This window comes from Phascolarctos cinereus, unplaced genomic scaffold (assembly GCF_003287225.1).
Source record: "Phascolarctos cinereus isolate Bilbo 61053 unplaced genomic scaffold, phaCin_HiC Scaffold_1;HRSCAF=81, whole genome shotgun sequence".
NCBI classification, from domain to species: domain Eukaryota; kingdom Metazoa; phylum Chordata; class Mammalia; order Diprotodontia; family Phascolarctidae; genus Phascolarctos; species Phascolarctos cinereus.
Genome location: NW_027555514.1, coordinates 116,302,474 through 116,328,894, shown reverse-complemented (window position 1 = coordinate 116,328,894; position 26,421 = coordinate 116,302,474). Strand labels below are relative to the sequence as shown.

At 38.8% G+C, this 26,421-nt stretch overlaps 1 protein-coding gene across 1 annotated transcript in view; it reads left to right on the top strand.

Annotated features, from left to right (window-relative positions):
- The window catches only part of SND1 (staphylococcal nuclease and tudor domain containing 1), a 479,638-nt gene that overhangs the window by 286,089 nt on the left and 167,128 nt on the right, over nucleotides 1-26,421 (top strand). The window contains exon 15 of the mRNA XM_021002412.2: nucleotides 8,335-8,476. Coding sequence (XP_020858071.1) covers nucleotides 8,335-8,476 — 142 coding nt within the window. The remainder of the gene's footprint in view (nucleotides 1-8,334; nucleotides 8,477-26,421) is intronic.

Here is a 26,421-nt window from a genome sequence, read left to right as displayed (position 1 = left end):
GGCCTTCTTCAGAGCATTTCCAGCTTAATAGGGTCTGCTTGTGTTCTACTGGTATAGCCTCTTAGAAAGCAGGGTCACTTATGTGCTATAAAGACGCAGCAGAATAGCTTTAGTTTCCTTGAGTCTTAGTTGTTTTAATATCCTGTTTAGTGCTCTGGCAGTAGCTTATTGAATGAGTGAATAAGAGAAATCAATAATGTCTTGCTCATCTACAAGTGATATTTCTCAGTAAAGCCCTCCCCGGTCCTTGTCAAATAACTTTGGCTCTTTATACACATTATTTTGTGATACCTAATTCTCCCAGTTTTGTCAATGAAGCAACATTCTTGGTGTAGAGATTAGTAGTATACAGCTCAGGTGCTGAAGGCAACTCCTTTTAGGATAGTTGTTGTTGTTCAGTTGTGTTTGGTTCTTTGTGACCCCTTTCGAGTTTTTCTTAGCCAAGACACTGGAGTGGTTTGCCATTTCCTTCTCCAGCTCATTTTAAAGATGAAGAAATTCAGGCAAACAGGGTTAATTGACTTGCCCAGGGTCACACAGCTAATAAGTTTTGGAGGCCAGTTTTGAACTCTGGAAGATGAATGTTCCTGACTGCAGGCCCAGCACTCTAACCACTGTACCACCTGGGCAGATGCCCTTTAACCCAGTTTTGGCCTGGGTAGGTCTTATCTTTGCGGGTAGAGAACCTACAGTTATTCTTCCTAGATTTTCTTCGACTTTCTTTCCAAGAATCACCCTGCAACTCATGTGCTGTTCTACAAGGTCCTTAATGATGTTTTCCTATAGATTTGAGGTATAGCTCTTAACAGTTGGGTTTTTTTTTCCTTCTAAATGAAGTTACCTTGTGCCTATTTATTGCATCATTACCTTCTCAATTTCAAAGTGCATTGAGGAGGCAGAAGCATTCCTTTAAAAGATGGTATCCTCATTGGTAGATTAAATGTACCTAATGCAACTTTAAACAAGTTTATCTGAAAGAATAAAATTTTCCTAGGAATAGTTTATTCAGAAGGAGAGATTGTGAAAATAATAACAGTATGAAAAGATTGTTGTTCTTTCCTTAGTTGAGAAATAGAGAATAGAGAACAAACTAATAAAGAACAAATATTGTGACAGATAACAGAAAGCCACGAGGAAGCCCTCAGCCTTGTCTTTGGCAAAGAACAATGATGAAAAGATTTAGCTGAGATTATTTCTATAATCTCTGTGCATTGGGATTTGACATTATTGTGTCATAACCAAATGCCCCTATCCTGAGGCGGTATAATCAATGAGAAGTAATTTTAGCCACATGTTAGTGGCCCTGCTTAGGAATAGTCTCCGCAAATATTCTTACTTTTGTGTCATGTTCAGCATAAATTAATTATTGGGATCCTATAATTTGATAATAAAAACAAGTTAAAATAATTAATAAACCCTTTGTTTTGCAAAACTGGTGTAGTGATAAAATTTTGAGTATCTTACAATGTTTCTCCCCTTTATATCCTGACAATAATGTAGTCTCCCAAAACATAAAGGACTGATTGCAACTAATAGTACATATAACCTTAAACTTTAATAGTTGACTGTCAAAAGAAAGCATGAGTGTTTGCTTTTTAAATTAGTGCTATAGTTGTCCTATGCTTTTGATCTCTTTTGGTGCCATTTACCGTTGTCTTCATTCACATAATTGCATATACTCTTTTCCTTCTATATTATTTACTGCCTCATTTCATAAAGTAGCTTTCCATATTTTTTCATATTCTTTGTTCTGTGTGGTACTACAATATTACATTAATATGCACAATTTGGAGAGGCAGCATGGTGTAGTGAACAGAGCCAGGCAAACTTGGGGTCAAGTACCTCTGCTTGTACATTCTAGTTGTGTAATCAGTTACAGAGAAGATGCCTGTCTGCATTGGCAGAGCAAGTGTCCTAACCAGGGAGTTCTCTATAACATTGAAAACACAAGTGTATTAGTATCCCATAGTTTCTTCAGCCATTCCCCAAAGGGCACCTGGTTTTCCCATCTTTGCTATGTAAATACTGCTGCTTTATTTTAGATAGATAGATAGATAGAACTCTTCTTATGCAACCAATATTTTGTCTTCATTTGTAGTTAAGAAAAGTATTTCCTTCCCTTTTCTCTTTTATATCTAGGACACATCTGTTTGGACCTTATTGTGGTATATAGTATAGAATGTTGGTCTAAACATATTTCCTGCCAAATTGCATTCCATGTTTCCCCATTAAATTTCATGGAATTATAAATTAACTTTGGTAATATTATTCTTTATATTATGTTAGAATAGTTCAACCTTGAGCAATTAATCATTCTCCAATTATTTTAAGTCCGTCTTTATTTCTGTAAAAAAAAATTTTAAATATATTTATTCATGTAATTCCTATATAAATTTTGATTGATGGACTCCTAAAAATTGTATGCATTCCATAGGTTTTTTGAATGGAATTTCTCAATCTCCTGCCTTTTTAATTTTTATTTTTATTAATCTAGATGAAGGCTTTTTACTTATGGGTTTATTTTATATCCTGTTACATTGCTAAAGTTATTCCAATTAATTTTGGTTGGAACTCTGTACTTTTCTAAGTAGATCATATTATTTGCAAAAAGTGATAATTATGTTTCCTCTTTACCAATGCTTATTCCCTCATTTTCTTTTTCTCTTATTGCTCTAGTGCTGTATCAAATAGTTGTGATATTAGAAATTCTTGTTTTAGTATTGATTGGCAAGGCCTCAAGTATTTCTTCTGTACTTGGAATAGTCACTCTGGATTTTAGAAGAAACCAGGTGTCTGGCCTCAAGGAGCTCACATTCTATTCGAGGAGAAAACACGCAAAAAATAGCATACACACAAGACATATAAAAGAGTAACTGTAAGGTAATCCTGGAATGAAAGTAGGTAGGGATAGAGGGAGACCAGGAAAGATCTTCTGAAGTAAGCAGGATTTGAGATGAATATTGAAGGAATTAGTGTCTATTTGTCATATTAGAGAAAGGTCCAGTTTTTTCCCCCCGTGCTTTTTAACTTTTTTAATAGAAATAAATGTATTTTGTCAAGAGCCTTTTTTGTATCTACTGATTTTTTTTTATTTGGGGAGTATGTTATATTTATAAGACTTATAGGGCCATAGATTTAAAATTGGAACCACTTTGACCAAATCATACCATTGCTAGACATATATCCTCAAAAAGGTTAAAAACTATGTAAAAAGAGGCACATGTACACAAATGCTTATGGTAGCACTTTTTCTGTTAGCAAAGACCTGGAAACAAAAGGATCACCATCAGTTGGGAGATGTCTAAATACCCAGTTGCAAGAAATTACACTTCAGGAAATGAAGAATATTATAGATTCAGAAAAACCTGGAAAGACTTGTGTAAACTGATGCAGAGCGAAGTGAGCAGAACTAGAGAACAATTTATACAGTCACTACAATAATAGAAAGGAAGACAATTTTGAAAGACTTCAGAAAACTAGTGACAAAGTATCCATTGTACCTCTTGGTACAGAACTAATGCATTAGAAATGTAGAAAGATGCTGAGTGAAGTGAGCAGAACCAAGAGGACTTTGTACACAATAACAGCCATGTTATGCAATGACTAATATTGTTAAACTGAACCCTTCTCAGCATTACAAGAATCTAAGACATCTCCAGAGGCCTCGGGATGGAAAATGCTGTCCACATCCAAAGAAAGAACTATGGAAGTCGAATCGCTCTCACTTATTTTTACCTTCTGTTGAGTTTTGTTTCATCTTTCTAATGGTTCCTCCTATTGGTTTTAATTTTTACTTACAACTTCCCTAATGTGAAAATATGTTTAATAGGAATATAAATGTAAAGCCTATATCAGATTGTGTGCTGTCTTAGGGAGGGGGGGGAAGAAGGGGCAGAAAAATTTTCAACTCAAAAGCATATGGAAGTGATTGTTGATAAATCAAAGTAAATTAACAAAATAAAAAAGAAATGTAGAAAGATATAAACATTAAAAACAATAACTAATGGACTAATTAGAGCTAATAAGTTTGGCAGTCAGTCAGTTAACAAGTCTTTTTCCATAGTCTGTGCAATGTGCCAGGATTTAAATTTAAAAGTAAAACAGTCCCTGTCCTCGTCAATCCAACATTCTACTGTGGGGGTGCAAAGAGAAGAGGATAGAGCCCAGGACTGAATCTTTGCCTACTAACAGTTCAAAATGGCACATGGATAGTGTTACAGCAAAGACGATTTCAAAGAAGGAGCAGTCAGACAGGTCAGAGGAAAACACAAAGGTATTGTTATAGAAATGAAGTCAGGAGAAATTGTAGGAAGAAGAACTGGTCAATAGATTCAAAAGGAGCGTAGAGATCATTATAAGACTGAGAACTGAAAAAAATACCCACTGTAGTTAGTCTTTCAGAAATCTCATCTCCAGTCTTATCAATACCATATCTTTCTTTTATATCTCTTATTGTGATTTTAAAAGATTCTCAAGGTTCTTGCAGGCCATTTCTCTTCTACAAGTGTAGTTGTTATGGTCTTGTTCTTTGTACAGATTTCTCCTTACTTCTACCCTGCAGTATTTGTTTACTGTATTGGGGCCTCTCCTGTGTGGGTTGTGTTTCCTTTCTTCACTTCTTCAGTCTTTCTGTTTTACAAGGATGCTTTTTCCTGTGAAGTTTCTTTCCCCTATTTTTTTTTCTTTTTGAAAATTTGACACATTTTTTATTGTTTCAACCACCCTGACACATTTGGGCTTGGTTTTGACCATTCTGCCATCTTGCTAGAATTCTCTTGAGGAATTCCTTGGAAATGTTAAGTTCTGTAGTGATATTAAGTTTCTTTATTCTCTGCTGAATCACTTTCCTGTATTATCCAAAAAGCAAAAGTTATATTAGTAAGATACCTGATGACAATAGGAAGGAAAAAGAAAATGCTGTGGTTTCTAATTTCCAATCTTTATCTACTCTTTTTTGAAACAGTATCTTTTTAATGGAGCTCTTTAGGCTTTAAAACTTCATTAAACAACTGAAGCTTTTTCGCAGCAATAGCCAGAATCTTAGAAAGGAATAGAAACACATTTCTGGAACTAAACAACACCTCTGGAGGGCAAACCATTTAACAGTGTTGAAAGTCAATTTTACAGTAATAAAATCAGTATTCCCAGAGTAAACAATTTCCATTTCTATCCTGAGTAGGCAGAGATGATTTGTGAGTAAGTTCTGTGTCACCTGAGGGAACTTGTCATTCTGCCTTACTCAACTTTGCATTTGATCTACTATGAAACTAAAGTTAGAGGAAAAGAATTTTGGCCTCATTTCTTTGTACTTTTAGGATGACAAAAAAGTGCATGTTGGAAGAAAAAGAAAGCTCCAGGCTTATATTTAAAGACTCGAAAAGACTCTCCTGTGATGGCTGTGATTGAGATTGAAGACAGCTTCTACTTTACTAAAAATTGAGTCTATATGATCATTGTATCATTCTTATCAATACATGTTATGCTCTTTTTCAAGTCAAAAGCAATCACTGAAGGGTTGTTAGGCTCCTTCTCTCACCGACTCTTCTCTACCTAAAAGTATAGGCACTTTCTTCTCTTGGAAAGAGATTTAAACTTATTTATTTATTTAAACTTTAAAAGATTTAAATTTAAAGATTTGTGTTTATATTTTTTTGTAACTTTCATTTTGGAAGTACTTTGTAATCACATTGTGAATGATACAGCGTAGAGTTTAGCTAAGGACAGAGATCTAGGCATAGTTCACCTGGAGCTATTTCTCCATCTCTGGCTTGTCACTTAATGGGTGGTCCATATTCTAGGTATGGGTTTGTTTCCCTAAAGAGTCCATCAGGAGATTGATTTTTTTCCCTCTGAACTTTTGGCTTCTGAATATAAACACTACTGGTTTTGGAGGGAGGCTTTTAAAATTGGCTTTCATCTTAGAATTATCACAATCAGTATTAATCTCTAACCTTTGCCTTAAAAAATGACATTTCAGATTCCCTGTGCTTCCTCCCAGTATGTCCTTTATGGAGCAGAGGCTGTTGAGTTGTGGGTTGAGTTTTGGGAAGCAGCTAAGAACATCCTATTGATTTTTTTTTATTTTAATTTTTTTTTTTAAACACTGCAGCAGTGAGCTTCCATTGCTTTCCCCTCTCTCACAGTCTGAGCAGGTTGTCTCCTTGATGAAATAGACTAGTGGCTTAGCTAAGGGAAAGAACGTGTGGCTGTAGCAAGTAGATCCATCCCTTACAGTTCATTTTTTTTTTAAATCAGGACTGCTGCAATAAATGGCTACATTGTTGGTTGGTTCTGACTTTTTATTAGCTTACTTTCCAGGTAAAATCTAGAAGGCATCTAGTGTTTCTTGGTGAGGGGGAGGGGTGTAAAAGTACATATTTCTTTTGTTTTGGGGCCAAAGACTCATTTTAGAGTCATTCACAGAACTTGTGATGTATTTAGTTCAAGAATGCATTGTGGAATTGGAAGATCAACTTAAGAATATGGTACCCTAGATTTTGATGTCAAAAGGGTTTTAATATCTCTAGTGTTTTATGTCCCATAGTATTTGTCATACTTAGGTATTCTAGGCCTTTTCCAACTACAGGTGAAGTATTTGCACATAAGTGTTTGTGGGCATTTGTATATATGTTGTTCTCAGGGGCAGCTAGGTGGCACAGTAGATAGAGTGCAGGGCCTGGAGTCAGGAAGACCTCAGTTCAAATCTGGCCTCTGACACTTTGTAGCTGTATGACCCTGGGCAAGTCACTTAACCCTGTTTGGCTGAGTTTCCTCATCTGTAAAATGAGCTGGAAAAGGAAATGACAGACCACTCCAGTATCTTAGCCAATAAAACCCTGAATGGGGTCATGAAGAATCAGATACAACTGAAGTAACTGAACAACAACAATATGTTGTATTCAGTTGTGTGTAAGAAGAATTTCAACCAAGCTAAGCTGTATGTCACTTTATATGAAATTGTGGTGGTGGAAAAGCTTGGAGTAGATAGATTACTGTCTCTCTTTTCTGCGGTCCTCTGTTTGAAGAGAGGATGAATCCTATTACTGTAAATATTGTTTTGATCCCTGCCTACTTCACTAGCTTCTCTAGATACCTGTGACTCCAAGGCACCTTTGTGTCTTCTCGGCTACTGTGGATACTCTCAAATACTTGATGGCTTGTTAAATTTTCATTATCTAATATGCATTAATTTAGTCATAATAGCCCTGTTGCTAGGAGCAAAGATTGTAAGCGAGAGATTGCAGCAGCATAGATTAGTTGTGTCATTGGAGTCAAAAATGTGGAGAACCTTCTGCCCTCGTATGGAGTTTGTAGTTAGTGTATGATTAATACTAAGTGTGGCAAATGAAAGAAAGTGTTTTATTGCTCTCTGGTATGTCACCTGTGTTGTTTCCAAGGGATGTCTGCTTGACAAAATCCTCTTAATTGTAAACATATAGTCTATACTTCAGATATCTTCAAATGTGGTAGTACTTGTTTAAAACATCACTATATGCGTTGAGATTTAAGATTGGACAACTTGAAGAAAATAAAAGAAAGTTTTAAAGAGTTTAAAAGAGAGGTTTAAAGCAGAGAATGTAAGTTTTAATATGATCCCACCTTGTAAATTTTGCTGAAAATGTGTGCCTTAGTGGTGAGTTCAAGTGTAATTTCTAAGATCAAGCAAACTATACAATTTGATTTTGTCTCCATCATTGAAAGAATTTGCTACTGTCTGGAAAATTTCAGTAGGCCCAGAGATAATGTATGTGATACAGATCTCAATATTATATTACTATTGCTTCCTTTGTTTGTTTTAGTGACATTTGTCAAGCTATCACAGTTTTCCCTGGCTTTAGTACCTTACCAACTTGAATTATGTCTCTAGGTCTTGTCTGAACCCTAGAAATATACACAGGGAGAAAATTATTGTCACGTGATCAAAATATATCAATTTATATACAGTTTTGAAAATTGGGGTTTTACCATGTGTAGTGAGCTTTGAATCTTATATAATGTGTTTGAAGGGAATTTGAGCCAGAGTTGTTTTCTGAGCAAGTAAGTAGAAAGAGCTCTGAGAGTAACTTAATGGGAAATATATAGAAAGAATTCTTATGGTCAGGAGTGTCAGTACTGTTGTAAGATGGACATTTCTGTCTCTTCAAATTGGCTGTACTTAGTACTAATAAAAATAGAACATTAATTGCCTCATATTCATGTCGTATGGTTTGGAATTCTTGATTATCAACATGTTCCTAGGTTCTGCTATTCAGTCATGTCTTGGTCCTAAGGCCCAAGAAGAAAATGGTGCTTTCCATCTTATGAATGACTCTTTTTATTCTTTCTCCTGACCAGGAGACGCAGAAAGCCAAGCAGTTCTTGCCTTTCCTCCAGCGAGCCGGTCGTTCTGAAGCTGTGGTGGAATATGTTTTCAGTGGTTCTCGTCTCAAACTCTACTTGCCAAAAGAAACTTGCCTCATTACCTTCCTACTTGCAGGTAAGTTTCATGTATTTTCCCAAGCACTTGTCTTCTTTTCACCTATGTTGGTGGTATTTTCATTCTTTCTAAATAAGCTGGGGCCCATGACAAATCCATAATTTCTAACTGGCAGTTGAGGCTCAGAAATTTAAATCATTCTTGGATCTATGAGGAAAAAAAAGCATAATTCTAAAGGGGTATATGTGGCTCCTTTTGGTTTGCTTCTTCACTCTGCTTCACCCTGCCTCTATAACCTGAAACCTAATCATTGGCACTACATATGTTGTGTCTTGAAGCAAATTCTTTGATATTTGGAGATTGTAATGAAATCCATTCCTTATCTCCTTCTAGAGCTTACGAGACAGAAAGCCACACTTTCTGGGTTTATCTGCCAACATCACTGCTGCTTTGGCAGTGTGCTCTGAGTTGGGCAGGTGATTTACCTTTCCTCCTCCTCCTTCCCACTGCTGTAGAAAATGGGGGACAGGCAACTTCATGGCAGCACCACCACACAACTAAAGTGAAGGGAACACCAAATTCCTATTGCCAGTTGTATTACTTCAGTACATTAAAAATCCATGCTCTCATTGTGGGTACGCTGTCAATGTAGATCACAATTGGTGTATAACTTTGTAAGTGATTTTGGAGAATTACTGTGACTGAAAAATTCGCAAACCTAAAGCCAACCTGATAGTGAACCTTTCCTAATAAAGCTAGGCCAGGCCTTAAACATTGTTCTTAAAATCTATTGCCAGGCTACTATGTAAAAGACTTTTCTACGTGGTAGGCGCTGCTTGTGTTCAGCTGGTATAACCTTCAAAAACCCAGAAATGATCACCCTTCTGTGGTATAGTGAGGCTTTGGAATAGGACTGTTGTGGCAAATTACTGACAGGCTGTTTGATAAGATTCTCCAGGATGGTACTACCTACTTGAAGTTCCTCCCCTGCCATATTATTTATGGGAAAGCCTCAGAATGCTTCTGAAGAACCTCGTTGTTTTCAGGTGTCCTTAGTCCCAAACTTTTTATGAATCCTTGGGCATGACATTCTCTTTGTTTCCTTCCACCACTACGGTAGGCCTTGGTTGTACAAAAGTTGATGTGGAAGGGAAAACCTGCCTCTCTTTTGTCATTGCGTGTGCACATCTCTTCTCCTGTGTTTATAAAAGCTTAATATATCCCAAGCCAGCAAGACTATGAATCATGCACTTTGAGCAATTTCCATTTATGCACTCAAGGAGCAAATTGCTTCATTTCTTCTCTGCTGGAAAATAATAAAGTTATTTATTTACAATAAGTATTTCACAGGGGCTGTCGTCTATAAGGGAAAAACCATCATTTTGCCTCATTCCCTTTTCTTCCCCCATCTTTGAACACTTGAGAAGTATACTTGTCTTATTATTTGCTGTCCAGGCTTCCTCATAACTATATTAACTTCTTGAAAAGAATTTGCTTTTCTGGGGAGAAAAATGAAGATGCCACTTGTTATCCCTCATGTGATTGCCTTGTTTTCCTAAGAGGCATGTATCCATTTCTTCTCAGTAAATATGCCTTCCTGAGGCTATGGGTCATCAAATATGGGCCCTCTTCTCAAACCTCAGTAAGGGGATTGAGTTATGGGAAATATATAACTCTTTGAGGAGTATAGGATTGAAGCACATAGCCACTATTCTAGATCCTGTCCTAGACTCCTTTAGAAGTTAAGGATTAAATAAATCACTGCTTGATATTCCTTTGAGTAGTTAATTGTTGTAAGATTCTGCAGTCAGTTCCTGCTCTTAAAGGAAGAGGGGGGAAAGACTCCAGACCTTTCTGGGGCGCTAGACTTTAGTTTCTGAGTTTCTCCCTGGAGAAATTTGGATCCTCTTAGGTCTATAGGGGAAAGAAAACAATGAAGAGGAAATCTGAATACAAAGGCAGCTGAATAAAGCTGACCCAATTCACAGACCCGGCAAAATTATGACACCCTTGTACCTTCTTTCCGAGGTTAGGGTAGCATACCATGATAACTTGGCTTAACCTTGCATCAGAAATCACATGGCATTTGTACTTTATAAATAATTATTCCAACTCAAAAGACATTGTTTTGAGAAACTTGTATTTTGAAGAAAACAACACATGCAAACTCATAACTAGCATTTAAAGTTGTTTTCCTTCCTAGCAACACAATGTGCTTATATATTATGTGAACTCCAGTATCTCAGAGAATTGTGATGGATCTTCATGGTATTCTGATCTTCCTAGGCATAAGTAACAGAGATACAGGTCTTCCTAACTGCTGTGACTATATACCATGGAAGAAAAGAGCAAAGACTCTTTCTTGTTAGTCTCTATAAATCGAGAGGCCATTCTGAAGCTTTTAAATGCTCAGTCTCCAATGCTTGTGGGGAGGAAATGTGTATGGTTTCTACTTCTGACTTCTTGGAAAGGCCTCTCCTTTTTGGAGCAAGAAGTCTCTTTGGGTTGCTCTGAAACCCAGTTCCGCTGTGTAGCTGAGGGGCTCTGAGGGAAGAACAAACACTATGTGGCTTGTCCTTTGGTTGCCGCCCCATCTCCATCATGACCTCATCGGTGGGTTTCTGGGATAAGCTGAGGAGCTAGGTTGAGTTTGTCTTTGTAGAGGCCAACAGAGAGTTACTTAATAGCCTCAAGCTCGTCAAGCTTCCTTGTCATAAAAGCAGCCTCTCACTTCTTTTCTTCCTTGGCTAAACCTTAACATGAGTATAACATCTAAATAAAAGAAACCGTGATGACTGGCTGTGATACTTGTGGCAAAGCCCTAGTTACCAAATGGCTGTGTCTGTGCTGTCTGTTTGTTTGTGGAGTTGGTGGATTAGAAAATCACGTCGGAAAATTAATAACTAAATGGGCAGAACATTTTTCCTCCTGGACTTGTCTCTTCTATAAAGCTGTGAATGTATTTCAGCAATGCTCTTCTTCCCAATGATAGCTCCATTACATAGGGCGCCAGGAGGGGAATATCTCTGAAATTGCCAGCAGGTAGCTGTTTCTTCCTCCCTCATTTTCCTTCCCCAATCTCTGTCAGATTCTCCTGCCTAAGAACACAGATCCACTGTTTGTTAATTAGTTTTCACACTTGATCATTTCATGTTTGAAAAGGTTTTTAAAAGGAATTTTTCAAAATTTGTAAACCTAGGCATTTTTCTTCTGTGCATCAAAGCCAGGTTATTAGGGGATTTGGGCACCTCTTTCTTTGCTTTGTAGTTGCACGTACAGAGCAGGATTTGGCAGGATTAGTGTAGGCAAAACAGGCTCACCTGGACACTCCCTTGGTATAGTTTTAAATTTTGACTGCCCTACTGGATGATTGGATTCAACTTAAGAATCCTGGGTGATGGCTTTCTTTTGGACAGATTTCTTTGGCCATAGAAATCATAGAGTTCTCTGTGCATATACTCAGTCAGGATTGTTGACTGAAGCAGTTCCCTATATGTTGCATTTTCTCTGAGTCAGCATTTGCAAAACACGTGTTATATGTGTAGACACTGTACTGGGTTCAGTGGATACAAAGACAGAGACAAAAAGTATTTCCTTCCATCAAGAAGTTCACATTCCTTCTACTGGGAGATATAACATGAAAACACGATAAGTAAATGGAGGGTAATTTGGGGAAGGAGTTAAGGGGGTCCGGATTAATTTCCTCTAGGGGCTAGCATCTAGTCTGAGTCTTAGAAGAAGCTCAGGAGTCTGAGACAAAGCTAAAGAGAATTCTCTCCCAGGCATGGGCCACACTATATGCCAAGGCACAGAGACTAGAAATGGAATGGCAAGCTCAAGAAAAGCTCATATTATTTGGCTGGCTTGTACTGTTCCTCAAGGGGCATAGTAGAAAATCACCCTGGAGCCAGATTAGGGACATTTTAAAATGCCAATTTGAGGAATTTTCTGTTATCCTTCAGGCAATTGAGAGTCACTGAGACTTCGTGAATAGGGAAATAGCATGATTAGATCCATATTTTTGGAATATTATTTATTTGGCAATTTTGTGGAAAGTATGAAAAAGAGAGGAGAGATGGGAAGCCATTAGAAGTCTTGCTGTAGTACAGATTGGAAGAGACTAAAGCCTAACAAGAATTGTGGCCCCATGAGGGGACAGATGGCCACAGATGTGAAAGATGATGAAGTAGGATTGACAAAACCTGGTCAATGATTTTGATGAAGGGCAAAAGAAACTCCGTAAATGTCTCCAAGTTTGTGAACCTGCAATGACTGGAAGAACAGTTTGTCCTTAATAGAAAAATACATTTGTTGGGGAGAGGTGGGTTGCTATAGATGGAAGGATAACAAATTCCATTTTGGGTATATTGCATTTGAGGTGCTGACAGGACATCCACATAGTGATAGGCGTCAATGAGGAAATAGTGATGTGAGACTCTAATTCTCTAGAGAGATTAGACCTAGATGTATAGATTTCTGAGCCACTTTCATTGAGGTAATAAATGAACCATTGGGAAATCATGAAGTCAACAAGACAAGATGTACACAGGAGAGAACTGGACTCAGGATAGAAGGGGAAGATGCCCTTGGCTAGTTCAGAACCTTTCACATAGAAATGGATGATGACTCAGCAAGAGACTGAAGAAGGATCAGACCAGTAGTGATGTCCCTTATATTTGCCTTTGTGTGTGTGTACAGATAACACACACACACACACACACACACACACACACACACACATACATGTAGGTGTGTGTATAGAGACCCACTAAAAGTAGTCAGTTTAGGAGTGAACCATATGAAGAGATAGGAGGATAGGAGATCAAGAAGAGTTTCAGAATTGGGGGTCATGGAGGTAGTACAGTTGAGTGATATTAAGATCAAAAATATAACCATATCACTCTGGGTGAGTGTCTATACATATACAACACCCCCCCCCAATGTACACAGCTTAAATATAAGAAGAACATTTTATCAATTTTTCTCTGAGTTTGTTGCAAGCCTAATTTCACAAGGTGGAGAAATGAGTTGGAGGCAGTTAGTGGAAGCAAACATATAGGAACATACCCAGGAGTTTGGCTACCAAAGGAAAGAGAATGGTGGGATCAAGTGAAGGTTTTTTGGGGATGAAGGAAGGAGGCCCAGTTATATTTATAATCAAAAAAGGCATGAGACAGGAAACAAGTAAAGACTGAAAGAGTGAGAGTGTGTGTGTGTAGAGAGAGAGAGAGAGGAGATGTGTGTGGTTCTCAAGAAAATGATAAAGCATAGGATGTAGGGCACAAGTAGAAGGGATGTGTCTGACAAGAATAAAGGTCACCTCTTCCTCAGACTGGGGGAAAGGAGAGAAAGTGGGAATGGGGAACCATAGAGAGATTTTGAGGTTTAAAATAGGGGAGAAGAGGGAGCTCACTACAGATGGCCTCCATTTTCTCAGTAAAGCAGTGTCAAACTTGTTCAGGCAAAATTCCTGACCAGGTTAAAATGTAATTGAGAAATGTTTAACAAAATAAAAATGTAACATAGAATAATGTTAATTTGTGGTATTCTAAATAAGTTTAAGACCCCTGTTTAAGTTTGACACCACTGTGTAGGGAAGTTGAGGCAAGAAAAGGGCATTTAGAACAAATACTGTGTTGAGTATGCCTGAGAGTCAGTCAGGACAGAATAAAAGAACTGCTGTGCAGCCTAGTGGGGCTAGTTTGGCAAAGCTGTATAACTTAAAATTGGTTTTCAGCAGAACTAAGTAGAAGCAGAGAAGATAGATAGTGGGAATTACCTGAGGATTGGAGTTTGGCAAGCTAGGAATGGCATTCAGAGATGGTGAGCAGTTTAAGGGTGAACTGGTTTACAACAGGGTCCAGATTGTTTAGGAATTAACAGGAGGCCAGAGAAGTAATGGACTAAGGTGCTGTAGCTCTTGATGAGGATGAAAAGTAGTGAAGTTTAGGACTGAACCATGCGAAGAGATGGGGAAAGGGGTAGGAGATCAAGAAGAGTTTCAGAATTCTAGTTCGTGGAGGTAGTACACTTTTGAGTGATATTGAGATCAAAAGTATAACCAAACCACTCTGGAAAATCGGAGTGTTTGGGAGGGGCGTCAGCTTTATATTGAGAGCAGAGGTTATTGGTGAAGCACAAGACTGAAGTTAAATATTGAAGCCCTTGAGAGAGCAGGAAAGGGAAGGGAAGCATGACCTGGGAGTCAGTATGTGACTGCAGAAAGCTTCTGGGTAGGATTGTATAGGTCAGTGGAGTTCAGGCTCATGGAAGAATTGGTTAAGTAATGAGGGGCCTTACTTTAAGCTGGAGGGAAGTGATTCTTTCCTCCTCATCCAGTTTTTGGTGAACTCTTTTTGGTCAGGCAAGGCCACAGCTTGCTAGAGTAGCAGGTGGCCTGAACCAGGTGGCTTCTCTGTCACAGTCCCTGCACCCCTGTATGTGGAGGGATCAGATGGGAGAGCAGGTGGGAAAGTTAGCTATACCTAGCAGGTCAGTGCCTCCTGAGTTCTTGCCCTTTAGTCCTCTGAGCACCTGCCTTTGGTTTGATTGGTGAATAATTGACCTTTGGCAATCGTAGCCAAAGCTATTCAAGGTCCTGCTGCTCTGGCCTCTTCCCATGCATATTTATTTCAGCCTAGGACACAATCACATCCAGTTCTTGTCCTGGATAAGCAGGGAAGCCAAAATCACTGGGCAGCCTACATTTGTATAAAAGCATCTCTCCTTCTCCTCCCCGCCCCCCAGTTTAATGAGTATCCTCCATTTCTCACAATGAGAACAAAGGTCATTCAGTTTTAGTTTGTCTTCACAATGGCACATTTATTATGTCTTTTGAAAAGAAGAGAAACTGAGGTGCAGTAAGAAGAAATCACTTAACCCCTCAAGTCACATGGTAACATGCTGATCCATTGACAGTGAAGTCTCTTGTGGCTGTGCCCTTTTGAAATATGTCTGCCTCTTGGGAATCATCATTCACACTGGAGCCACAGTTTAGGAAGTTCTCTTGATGGCTAGGGGCTGCATTTTCCAATGTGGATCCTGTGAAACTCTAGCTGACCTTCCTTCCTCATTTCCCCATTTCTGCCAAAGGTATTAGAATCTCATGTATCAGCTCATCTAGAAAACTCAGAGCCATCCTTCACTTCAGATTCTCCTCTCAAATCCTGTAATTTCTGTCCCTACAATTTCTCATGTCTTTGTACTTTTCTGCAAAAAAAACTTCCTTTACCCCTTTTACTTCAAACCCTAATTATACTATTGTAATAGCCTCCAAACTAGTCTTCCTGCCTCTAGGCTGCCCCTCTATCCAATCCATCTACCAAGTCACTGCCAGATTAATCTCCCTAATTAATCTTCCTTTGATCATATCCTATACCTTTAAAAAAAAGATTTTATATAATTTGCTGAATAAAATCCAATTTCCTGAGCGTGGCATTCAAAGTCTTTCAGAGGTATGCTCTAGCACACCTTTCCAGCCATATCTCCCACTGTTTGCTTTCACACACTCCAAGTCACAGTCAAGCTGGTCTACTTGGTGTTCTGGAGACATATTCTGTATTTTCCCACCTCTGGATTTTTCCTCACTCTGGCCTCTTCAATTATAATGTCTCCAGCCAATCTGTTTAATTCCTATTTATCCTTCAAATTCCAGACAAAATACTTCTTTTTGAAGTATTCACAACCCAATTATCTCCATGCATCCAACTTCCTGTAGCACTTGATATATCTGTGCATTTTATCATAACATCCTTTCTTATATTCTACATAGTTGTGTTTCTCCTCTCCCCTACTAAAAGGTAAGGTCTGTGGCAATAGGAGCCTTGTTTTGTTCACTCTTCTGTAATCTTCCTTATTTGGAAGAAAGATTTTCAAATTAGGTGCCCAGTAAATTAATGAATGTATAGAGGAAGTATAATATTTCATGGGGTCTAAAGGCTTATGGTGCTGCTTCCATTACCAGTTCATTGAATAATCACATCCTCTGTCTTTCTGTTTCCTTGTTTGTACCTAGTGAAAGAGCAATCTTATTATTAAAGAATAGGAGAATTTCTTGACTTTTTGGCAGATTTGTAATATATCAAAGTGGCTGTTCTCCCCACAGGTAAAGATCACATCTATGTGTACCTTCTCATCCCCTGTACCTCTTCTCTCTCTGCTTTCATAAATTCTCTCCAGTGACTGACTTTCTTGAATAAGCTCCGTAATTATCAAAAATTGAAAATTTTGAAAAATTGAAATGTCCCATAAGTGTTAGGTGGTAATGCAACATGTCTGCAGTACTATCAAGAATGAATTATTAATAACAGTTTGCCTAGCAGAAGGCACAGTGATTATACCCAGGACTGTTATCATCACTGCCTTCAACAAAGACAAATGCAAATTACTTCCTTAACTCCAAATGAATGAAAGAAAAAATAGACACAAGGTATGACTTGAGTTGGATTAGGAATGAGGACAAGAGAGTCTAAAACCCTTTTTCTATATGAAATATTCTTTGTAACTTCCTGGATTACAAATCTGGGAACCCAGAAAGATTTCCCCAGGATTATTTCATAATTTCATTATTAATTATAAATTTATAAATAATTTATTCCATACCAATTCAGTAAATGTTTTTGCTTTGGGGAGAAAAAGCCAGAGAGGCCTTGTCAAGAAAAAATATAAATGAACAAAAAGAACTTATTAAAGACTTATTGTGTACAAAGCATTAGGCTGAGCAAGTTCATCCACAGGACAAGTGGAAAGGCCCAGAAGTCCTAACGGCAAAGCCCTAGGATCCTTCAGTGGAAAGGGGAAAGCCGGGACCGTGGAGGGTAGGTTAGATAGAGAGGCCTGCTGGTCCTCAGTGACTCCCTTGGAGGGCTACGCCTTCTAGGCAGGAATGCACAGGCAAGCAGCCCACATGGTTTCTGGCTATTGGGGAGCCAGGGGTAAGTAGGGGTGGAAGAGAAGACAAGTAGGGAAGAAACAGGAAAGAAGGTGCTTCAAGTTTGCTTCATGCAAAGAACTAGAGTGCCTCACTATCTTCAATGGAAGGTGACATAGCCAGCACATCTAATAGTAATTTTGTGATGGCCATGTATTCTTTAGTGAGATTAGGATCTTTTTATTATGTATGCTCATAATTTATTCATTCTAACTTTCAAGTGTAATGAGATTCAAAATGTTGTTGGCCTCTTTAAATCTTTTATTTTTTTATGACAAAAGCTGTACTAAGAAAAGGAAAGAAGGAATACTCTTATCACCGTTTGGCCCTAACAACAGTGGATCTTTATTAATTTGCCAGCACCAAACTAAATCACACAATTAAAGACTAAGTAAGAAATCCTACTGTACCATCACAAATGTGAATGTTAGTATGTGAGATTTTCTGAGAGTCTATCCTTTTTTTAAAACATTTTTTATTTTTATTTTTAGGCAATTGGGGTTAAGTGACTTTCCCAGAGTCACACAGCTAATAAGTGGAGTCTATCCTTAATTAAGCAGTATAGGGTTTGTTGATACTTTCTAATTCCTTTCAGATTCTTTAATTGAACTTTAACTTTAGGGAAATTCATAAGGTGAAATGGCTCCCATCTCTCCGTATTTTTGTATTTATTTTTTCCCATTCTGACTCCATTCTCCTCCTGCTTTCCCATTGATCCTTGGTACAAGAAGTGGGCAAGGTAAAATAAGGTGTTTTGGAGAAATCTGTCTCTTTTGCCTGCCATCACATAGGGGGTCAGGCATTCTGGAGGGTCAACTGAAAGAATACATCAGGCCAATAAACCTGATTCTGAAAATCATCTCACAAGGCTAGCCTCATTTTTCTTTGGTGAAGATCAGGGTATGTTTAGTGAAGCCAGGATAATAATAATAATAGCTGGCATTTACATTGTTTTAAAAGCCCTTTATGTCCATTATCATACTTTATCCTCACAATAGCTCTGTAAAATATCAGGCCCAGGCATTATTCTCATTTTACAAAGAAGGAAACTGAGGTTCAGACAGTTTAAGTGGCAGAACTAAGATTTGAACTCAGGTATTCAAACTCTTTCTGTTCAGTGCTCCTCTCTGCATTGGCCTCTAAGAGTAGCCCATGGAAACTTTACTTTGAGAGTCCTTTATAGACTTTGATACTATCTCAATTCCCCGGATTCTAAGCAGCATAATGGAGAAGGGAACTCCTTCACTGGAATTGTCTCCTACCCTCACCCTCCAATTCTGCAATTGTCCTAAGGGCTTAGGAGAGCTATGTAGAAATTTATCTCACCTTTTTAATGTGTGATCTTTATCTTAAGTATTCTTGTTTATATCTGGTGTTTGAATCATGAAGTAGCCCATATTAACCTCAGTGACCACTTGGCTACCTTAGGGAGGATGCTAGTAACCTAGAGATCTCCTTATTTAACTTATCATGGCCATTCTTCTTTGTTATCTAACCAGGCAGCTTCAGGCATCCTGTGAGGGGAAAGAACAAGCATTTATTAAGCACTGACTGTGTGTGAGGCACTGTGCTAAGAGCTTTACAAATATTATCTCATTTGATCCTCACAACAACCCCGGAGGTAGGTGCTATTATTATCCTCATTTTACATTTGAGGAAACTGAGGCAGATATACGATAAGTGACTTGCCTAGGGTCACAAAACTAGTGAGGACAAGATTTGAAGTCAGGTCTTCCTCTCATCAGGCCCAGCTCCATATCCAATGCACTACCACCTAGCTGCTTCTGTGACCAACGGAAAATGCCATGCTACAGGTGGCACTGCTGTCTACTGGATCTGAGTTTCAATGGATAGTGCAGTTCCAAGAATGAAAATACTTGTTTAGCATGCCTTCTCCATTTTTTTCTGGCAGTCTTCCCTGTACTATTCCAGCTGATTTTTGTTTGCTAGAATAGACCCCTCCCCCCAGAAAATAATAATAATAAACTTTGTCCTCAGCTGCCTAAGGGATAATCCCTGGGCTTCCCATTTTTCCCCTCAGGGCTAATCAAAGGTGAGCAAAAATATGGACCTCCCCCCCCCTTCTCAATCCATCAGTTCTAGACTAAGCCTAGTCTCATCATCTCATCATAATGATTTCTAGTTATTTGGTCCACTTTTTTCTTAGCTTTCTTCTCAGTAGGTAGGATCTTAACTCTTCTCTGGTTTGAGGATTCCTTGAACAGGAAATAGTTTCAATATAGCATTAACCCTAGAATGTTCAGATGGTATGTGTCAGGAGGACGAGTACAAAAACTAAGTCCTATGAAATTTAGTAATTATATATCTTCTGTGTACCCATTTGGAAGTATTTTCTGATACAGTTACAAATTTTTCCCCTGGGAGGTATCTCCTCTACCCCCAACCTGATAGGTAATGTGACTGCCTTTCCCTCTCTGGTTGTTTAGAAGCTTTGTACCTTTTCGATGATTGGTCATGCCAACATCAAAATATCCACAGCCTCATTCCATTCTCAAGTTATCTTTTCCTATTGACCATCCAGCATTAATGATGGTTAAACATGGCAGCTCTGCAGGCCTGGCTTATTCGCCATCTACGCCTACCCAGTTGGGGCTCAGGAACCCCATCTAGAGATAGAAAATTATTGTGTGTGTATGTGAGGGAGAGAATGTAAGTGCTGTAGTAATTTGAAATTAAAGGGAAATGCTTTGAAATCTGGTAATGGGCAACCCCAGGGTGAGTGCTGCTCACCACCTGTGAGACTTAATCCTGGTTGCTATGGGAACCGCTTCTTCCAGCCCCCTTTCAGAGAGGTTTGACTTCATTTTAAAAAATAAATAAACACATAAAAAGTTCCTGATATGGAAGTGCTGTCTCTGGCTGGTGGTCATCCCATTGGGTTTCCCTGAGGGTTTTCTAAGTTCATATACTGGCTGGTCACTTACATACATTCTGAATGAATACTTCTGATAGAGAAAATTAGGACAAAGTGACTACATTGCCCGGTATTATAATTTCCTGTTGCAGCATCTTCATGTGGATATGTGTGCATATTGCATACATACATGTACCCATACCTTCACGTGTATATCTGTAGATACATAAATATAACCCATTTGATCACATTCAGATTTAAATGGTATGTCACAACGCTGGCTGTGCTGTTGCACCCACATACAGAATTATAGTCTGATGCCTTTCACAATTTAATTGCAAGCACATAGACCTGGTCTCCTCTCCTATGCTGTGGGATTGGTCAACTTACCTAATGAGATGCTGCCAAAATTGGTCTGCAACTGTAGGGAAAGAGACTAGTCACAAGAGGTTCTTTCAAGCTTAAAGGTTTGCAAAGATATAAAGTCCGTTCCAATCCCTTGCTTTTCCTCAGCTGTACTGCCTCTTAGCTTTGCATCTCTCTGATCTCAAAGAAAGGCAGAAGACAGTCCCTGTTCTCAAGGAGCTTACAGTCTAATGAAAAGAGGGGAAACAACATGTAAACAACTATGTACAGACAAACTACATTCAAGATAAATTGGTGGGCCAGAAACAGCTTCCTGGGGAAGGTGAGATTTTAGCCGGGACTTGAAGGAAGCCAGGAGGTGGAGATGAGGAGGAAGGGCATTCATAGTGGAGAACAGCCAGTGAAACTGCCTGAAGTCAGGATATGAAGTATCTGAATAGAAGAACAGCAAGAAGAACCAGGGTCACTGCATTAACAAGATATATTGAAGAGGTAAAGGGAGCCAGGTTCTAAAAGCATTTAAGCACCAAACAAAGAATTTTATGTTTAATCCTTGAGGTGATTCAAAGTCACTGGAGTTTATAAAGTAGCAGGGTTGGGTGGGGAGGTGTTAGACCTGTACAAGTCACTTAAACCCTCTGTGCTGCAGTTTTCTCATCTTAAAAGGATGATTATAGTCCCTATTTTGTAGGATTGCTGTGAGGATCAGATAAGATCACATATGTAAAATACTCTAGAAACCTTGACATGCTGCATAAATGTCAGCTTTCTGGCCAGGCTTTTTTTTTTTTGTGGGATCATCCCATGTTCTCATTTGCTGTGTGCATATGTACCCTGTGTCACTGTTCTGGGCCCTCTTCTCTTTTTTTCCTGTATTCTCTCTGATCTCATCAGCTTCCACAGGTTTGATTGTCTCTATACAGATGACTCTCAAATCTGTATATCCAACCCTAATTTATTTTCTGAGGTCTACAGTAGTTCCAGATTATCAAATACGTACTGGGCCTCTCTTCCTGGATTGCCAATAGGCATCTCAAATTCGAGATGTCTAAAAGAGGACACAACTTCTGAGCCCTCCTAGCCACCCAGCACTCCCCTCCACAGTTATCCAATCTTACCATTTCTGCCTCTACAGTATCTCTCCTATCTGTCCCTTTTTTTCTATTCACATAGCTACCACCTTAACTGATTCAGACCCTCATCACTTCTTGCCTCGATTTTTGCATTGCCTAATGTTTAGAGCCCTTTGCCATATGACTCTAACCTGTTAATCGTTCTCGCCTGATTTCATATTACTCTCCTTCATAGTCCCTTCCTTTCAGAAAAACTAGCATTCTTGCCATCACCCATTTTCTCATAGGTCTGAAATGTTCTTCCTTCTCCCCTCCCCCTGTTTCTTGGCATCTCCATCTCCCTTCAAGGCTTAATTCAGTATCGCCTTTTATACCAGTCATTTCCAATCACTCCAGCTATTAGTGCTACTCTACCTCAAAATTGCTGCTTTTTTTCTTTCTGTATTAATTGTATCCTGGCCTCTCCTCTCCACCTCAGAAGAAGGTAAGCTCCTTGAGGTAAGGTGGTTTCATTTTTGTCTTTCTCTCCCCATTGCCTACATAGTGCCTTTAAGTAGGCACTTAATAAATGTTTCACATGATTTAATAAATTGTCCATATAATCTAGCTTCTCCAAAAGCTCTGCTAGCTTACCTTGGAAAGTCTTCCCCCATTTTGGTACGAATATGACTGCTGCTTTTTGAAAGCTATGCTTGTTGAGCCCAGGCTCTGTCAGGGCCTCTCAAGCCAGAAAGCCTTACAGTTTTGGCTCATTGATGGACATTATATCTTTCGTTGGAGGGCCAGGTTGACTATAGTGTGATGAACTTTTCATCACAGTAGTTCTCAAGGACTCTATACTGTGTTGTAGTGAAGATTGTGGGAGTGCCTAGTCAGGGTAAACTGTCCCTTTTCATAGGATTTAGGATTTCCTGTAACCTTAGAGATCACTTAGCCAATAGTCCCAGTTTTATAAATAAACTGAGACCCAAACAGGATAGCCACTGGTCTAAGATCACATAGGCGGCAAATACCAAAGGCAGGCTTCAGGGACAGATCATTGGGCTCCAAAGCTGTTGTTCTCTCTGCTACAACAAACTATTTTAAAAGCTTCTCTCTAGTCAAATGGCTACACACAACACCGGATTAGTGGCTGTAGAAAGTACTTGTGGGGAGAGCTGTGACCTCAGTTATTCTTTTTGCCTTGTTGTGTATCCCACATTGTACCCATGGCTCTTCTGTTATTTTTATAGAAATAGCTGTAATTTACCTGTATACTATGATGACATGTAGGAAAACATGGGTTTAGTCAGTCTAATATGAGCTTTAATGATTCTGTTTCCCCTATCCTTGCATGCCTCGTTTGCCTGAGTTTATGCATCTGCTAGTGATTTTTCTAGGGTTAATTTGGGCTTTTTTATTTTTAAATTGGAACATGGTGTCTGTCTCTTTCTGTGTGTGTTTTGGATGCAGCCCCTATGCCAGGCATGCAGTTATTAACTTCACTGATATACCAGTTCACTCATTAGCATTCGCATTTTAAATTACAAGCCAGAGCAGACGACATTTATGCTATATTTGTACCACTGCCTTGTTCATGAATGATGTTGTGTGCGGGGAATTCAGAAATAACTTATCTAAGGCCTTGATTTATTTTTGTCTCTTTCCAGCAAATGTGCTTATTTTTTGTTTTCCTTATTTTATTGAGAATTTGTTCTTTCCTAACTTTAGATATATTTGTGAGTTGTTCTCGATGGGCAGCACTAGGGTCAAACCATCCTCTTTATTACGAAATAGCCATCGTGCATGAACTGAGAACCTTCCTTTATTAACATTTTGACCCTTGTCAGCCTATTTTCCATAGAGAAAAGGGATTTTTCTCAGAACACAGCATAATAAAGATGAGAAGCAAGCTGTTGTTCCTATTAGTATTGTTAGTTTCATCCAGGCCCCTGTGGCTCATTAGGTTCAATGAGTATTTATTATCGTCTAGTACCTGGCATTGGGGATACAAAGGGAGGATAAGGCAGTATTAGAAGTCAGTCGAATGCTAGAGCTGGAGTTAGCAAACCCTGGGTTCAAATTCTTCCTCTCATGCTATGTCAGTGTGACTGTGAAGAAGTCACTTATCTTCCCTGAGTCTCAGTTTCCCCATCTGCAAAATGGGGGTGATAATTAATACCCAAATGTTTGTGGGGGTTTTTCCCCAAATCAAAAGTACTTAATCTTGGCTTTTTGAATGGCACTTTTCCTGTGATTTTTCCTGCTTCTCCAGTGGCACGTGATGTGGAGAGATGTCTAGAAGGTGAAGCTTTGTTTGGTAGGCTTTACTACTTTGCTCTTATGTCAGTTTTTTTTCTCTGTGTTGAACAGTGCTTAGTACACTGGTTTAGGGATTCTAAATTGCTCATGTATATTAAGTCTCTTAAAGCATCTTAAATAGCAGCCACCATAATCAGATGGGAATTGGGGAACACCCAGGTGTTTTTTTGAAGTGCTAACATTTCTATGAAAAATTATGTTTCCCTTATTCAACAGCGACATCTTCTTCCTCACAAACTTTGTACTATTATTTACTTTTCAAGAAACAAGCAAGGAAGTAACCAATCTGAATTAGCAGCTGAGAAGTCCCAGGGCAGGATGGTTCCAGGATTTGATTCCTATAAAGTGAAATCATAGAATTTAGAGCTAGACAGGACCTTCCTCATAATCTAGTCAGGTCTTGAGCTTTTTTATGTCATGCATACAACATCATTCTGTCTGATGAAGCCTATAGAACTCTTCTCAGAATGGTTTTTAAATGCGTCCAATAAAATACACAGGAAACCAAGCATATTGAAATAGTTATTGAAATATATATTTTCTAAGTTTGTAGACCCCCAAGTTAATAACTCTTGATTCTAGTCCTGTGCTTTCATCTAATATTTAGAGACCGAGGCCAGGAAAGGAGGAGCAGCTTGTCCAAAATAGTGAGCATCTTAGCAAGGATTCACTTTAAATCGAGTGTTCCTTCCAGTGTACCACACCATATCTCTTGAAAGGAACATACCAGCTCATAAGGAACATAGATCTTATGGATCTCCTATGCATGTCCATGTACTCCCTGCAGGTGGCTCATAAAGAGGTCCTGTCACCTAGTGCTTGTGTACACATACTCACTGCTGATTCCTTTTAGGGGACCATCTTCACCCATTGCAGGAAATTGGGTTTATATGTGTTTTGCTATTTAAGCACCTCAGGTAAATAGTTTCCTGAATTTACCCACTGTACATGGCTTTTAAAAATCTGGAACTTGTAATTGGAATAATTCCTCATCCTAGAATTGCTGCTGATGGACCTACGTTTTCTATACACTTGAGTACACAGTACAGCAAGAGCTTTGCAGGGTCAGAACTATATTTGTATCCATTGCCACATAAATGCTCCACAGGACACCCACTTAAACATCTGCTACTCTTCCAAAACACACATACATGCGCACGTATGCGTGCGCACGTGTGCTCACACACACACGCATGGGCGCACACATCTACCTGTTTAGTCTTTCAACCAAATATCCAGCCTCTCTTCCAATAGAATGCTGAATTAACAGCCAAGACCTACTGGATTAAAATTTTACCTCTGGCATGAGCTGTATGACCTTGGACAAGTCGTTTGACTTCTCTGAACCTTTTTTTTTCCATTTGCAAAATGGGGATAATAGCTGTAAGCACTTAACTCACATAGTTGTTGTAAAACCAAACAAGATCATGACTATAAAGCATTTTACAAACTTTAAAAGCCATCGTGTGAATATCAGTTGTTATATTATTAGTAGATGCAAATGATTAGTATACTTTGGACTCATTGATTTGCAAGTGCCCTCCCCCCCAACCTCCTTTTTAAATTTTTCCCTCCTGCTTTATAAACTTTATAAAATTCTGATTGAATTAATCCTATAATGGGAAAGGCCTGACTTCCTTGTGAGCCTTTGGGCAGTGTCCAGAAGCCCCAAAACCCATCCAGTGGTCCTCAGTCACACTCTTTTGTCTTTAACTTCATCCCTGGTTAATAAATATTTTTTGAAATTTTTGACCTACCGTTTCCTTATTATATTCTTGAGGACTTGTAGTCAGTTGAGCCCTGTCTAAGGAGACAGGTTTTCATGAATTGGATGAAGAATTCTCTAAGAGAGATTGAAGTAGTAAAGCAGTCCATGGTACTTTTGTCCTGCGTTATCTCAAACATTAGACAAAGGCATTTGTTTGTTTCATATTCATGTCCTAGAATGATTGTTGCTGCTTGTTCTTTACCCTATTGAACTGATACTCCATAGAATGAGAACAGGCGCCTGCCCTTTCCCCTTAAGCTGCTAGGTTATCTAGTCTTCTATGTCTTTTCTGTACCTACCTCTACTATGTGGTTGACTACTGACAAAAACCTTGAATTAAATAGGTTAGGAATAAACTGCTTGAATGTGTTTGTGCTGATAACTTCTCTTCCTAGCTATCTGAAGTGTCCTTTGAAATACACCAGAACCCTTTGTAAGCTACTTTATAAGCTATGAAGTCCATCGTGCTGCTCTCTGCAGCCAGAATGTCTCTAACCTAAGTAACATTGCCTTGGCTCATGGCCAACACTTGGTATTTGAAACTTGCGTAAGCAGCAAAACTGCCCACCAGAGTCACTAGCAGCTGTTGCAGGTTGGAGGATTTGGAGAAATTGAGATTGCTGTTCTCAGATATTGGCACTTGCCCGGTGATGAATGACCGAGTCTGTGCAGTAGGATTCTGTAAGCTTCCCT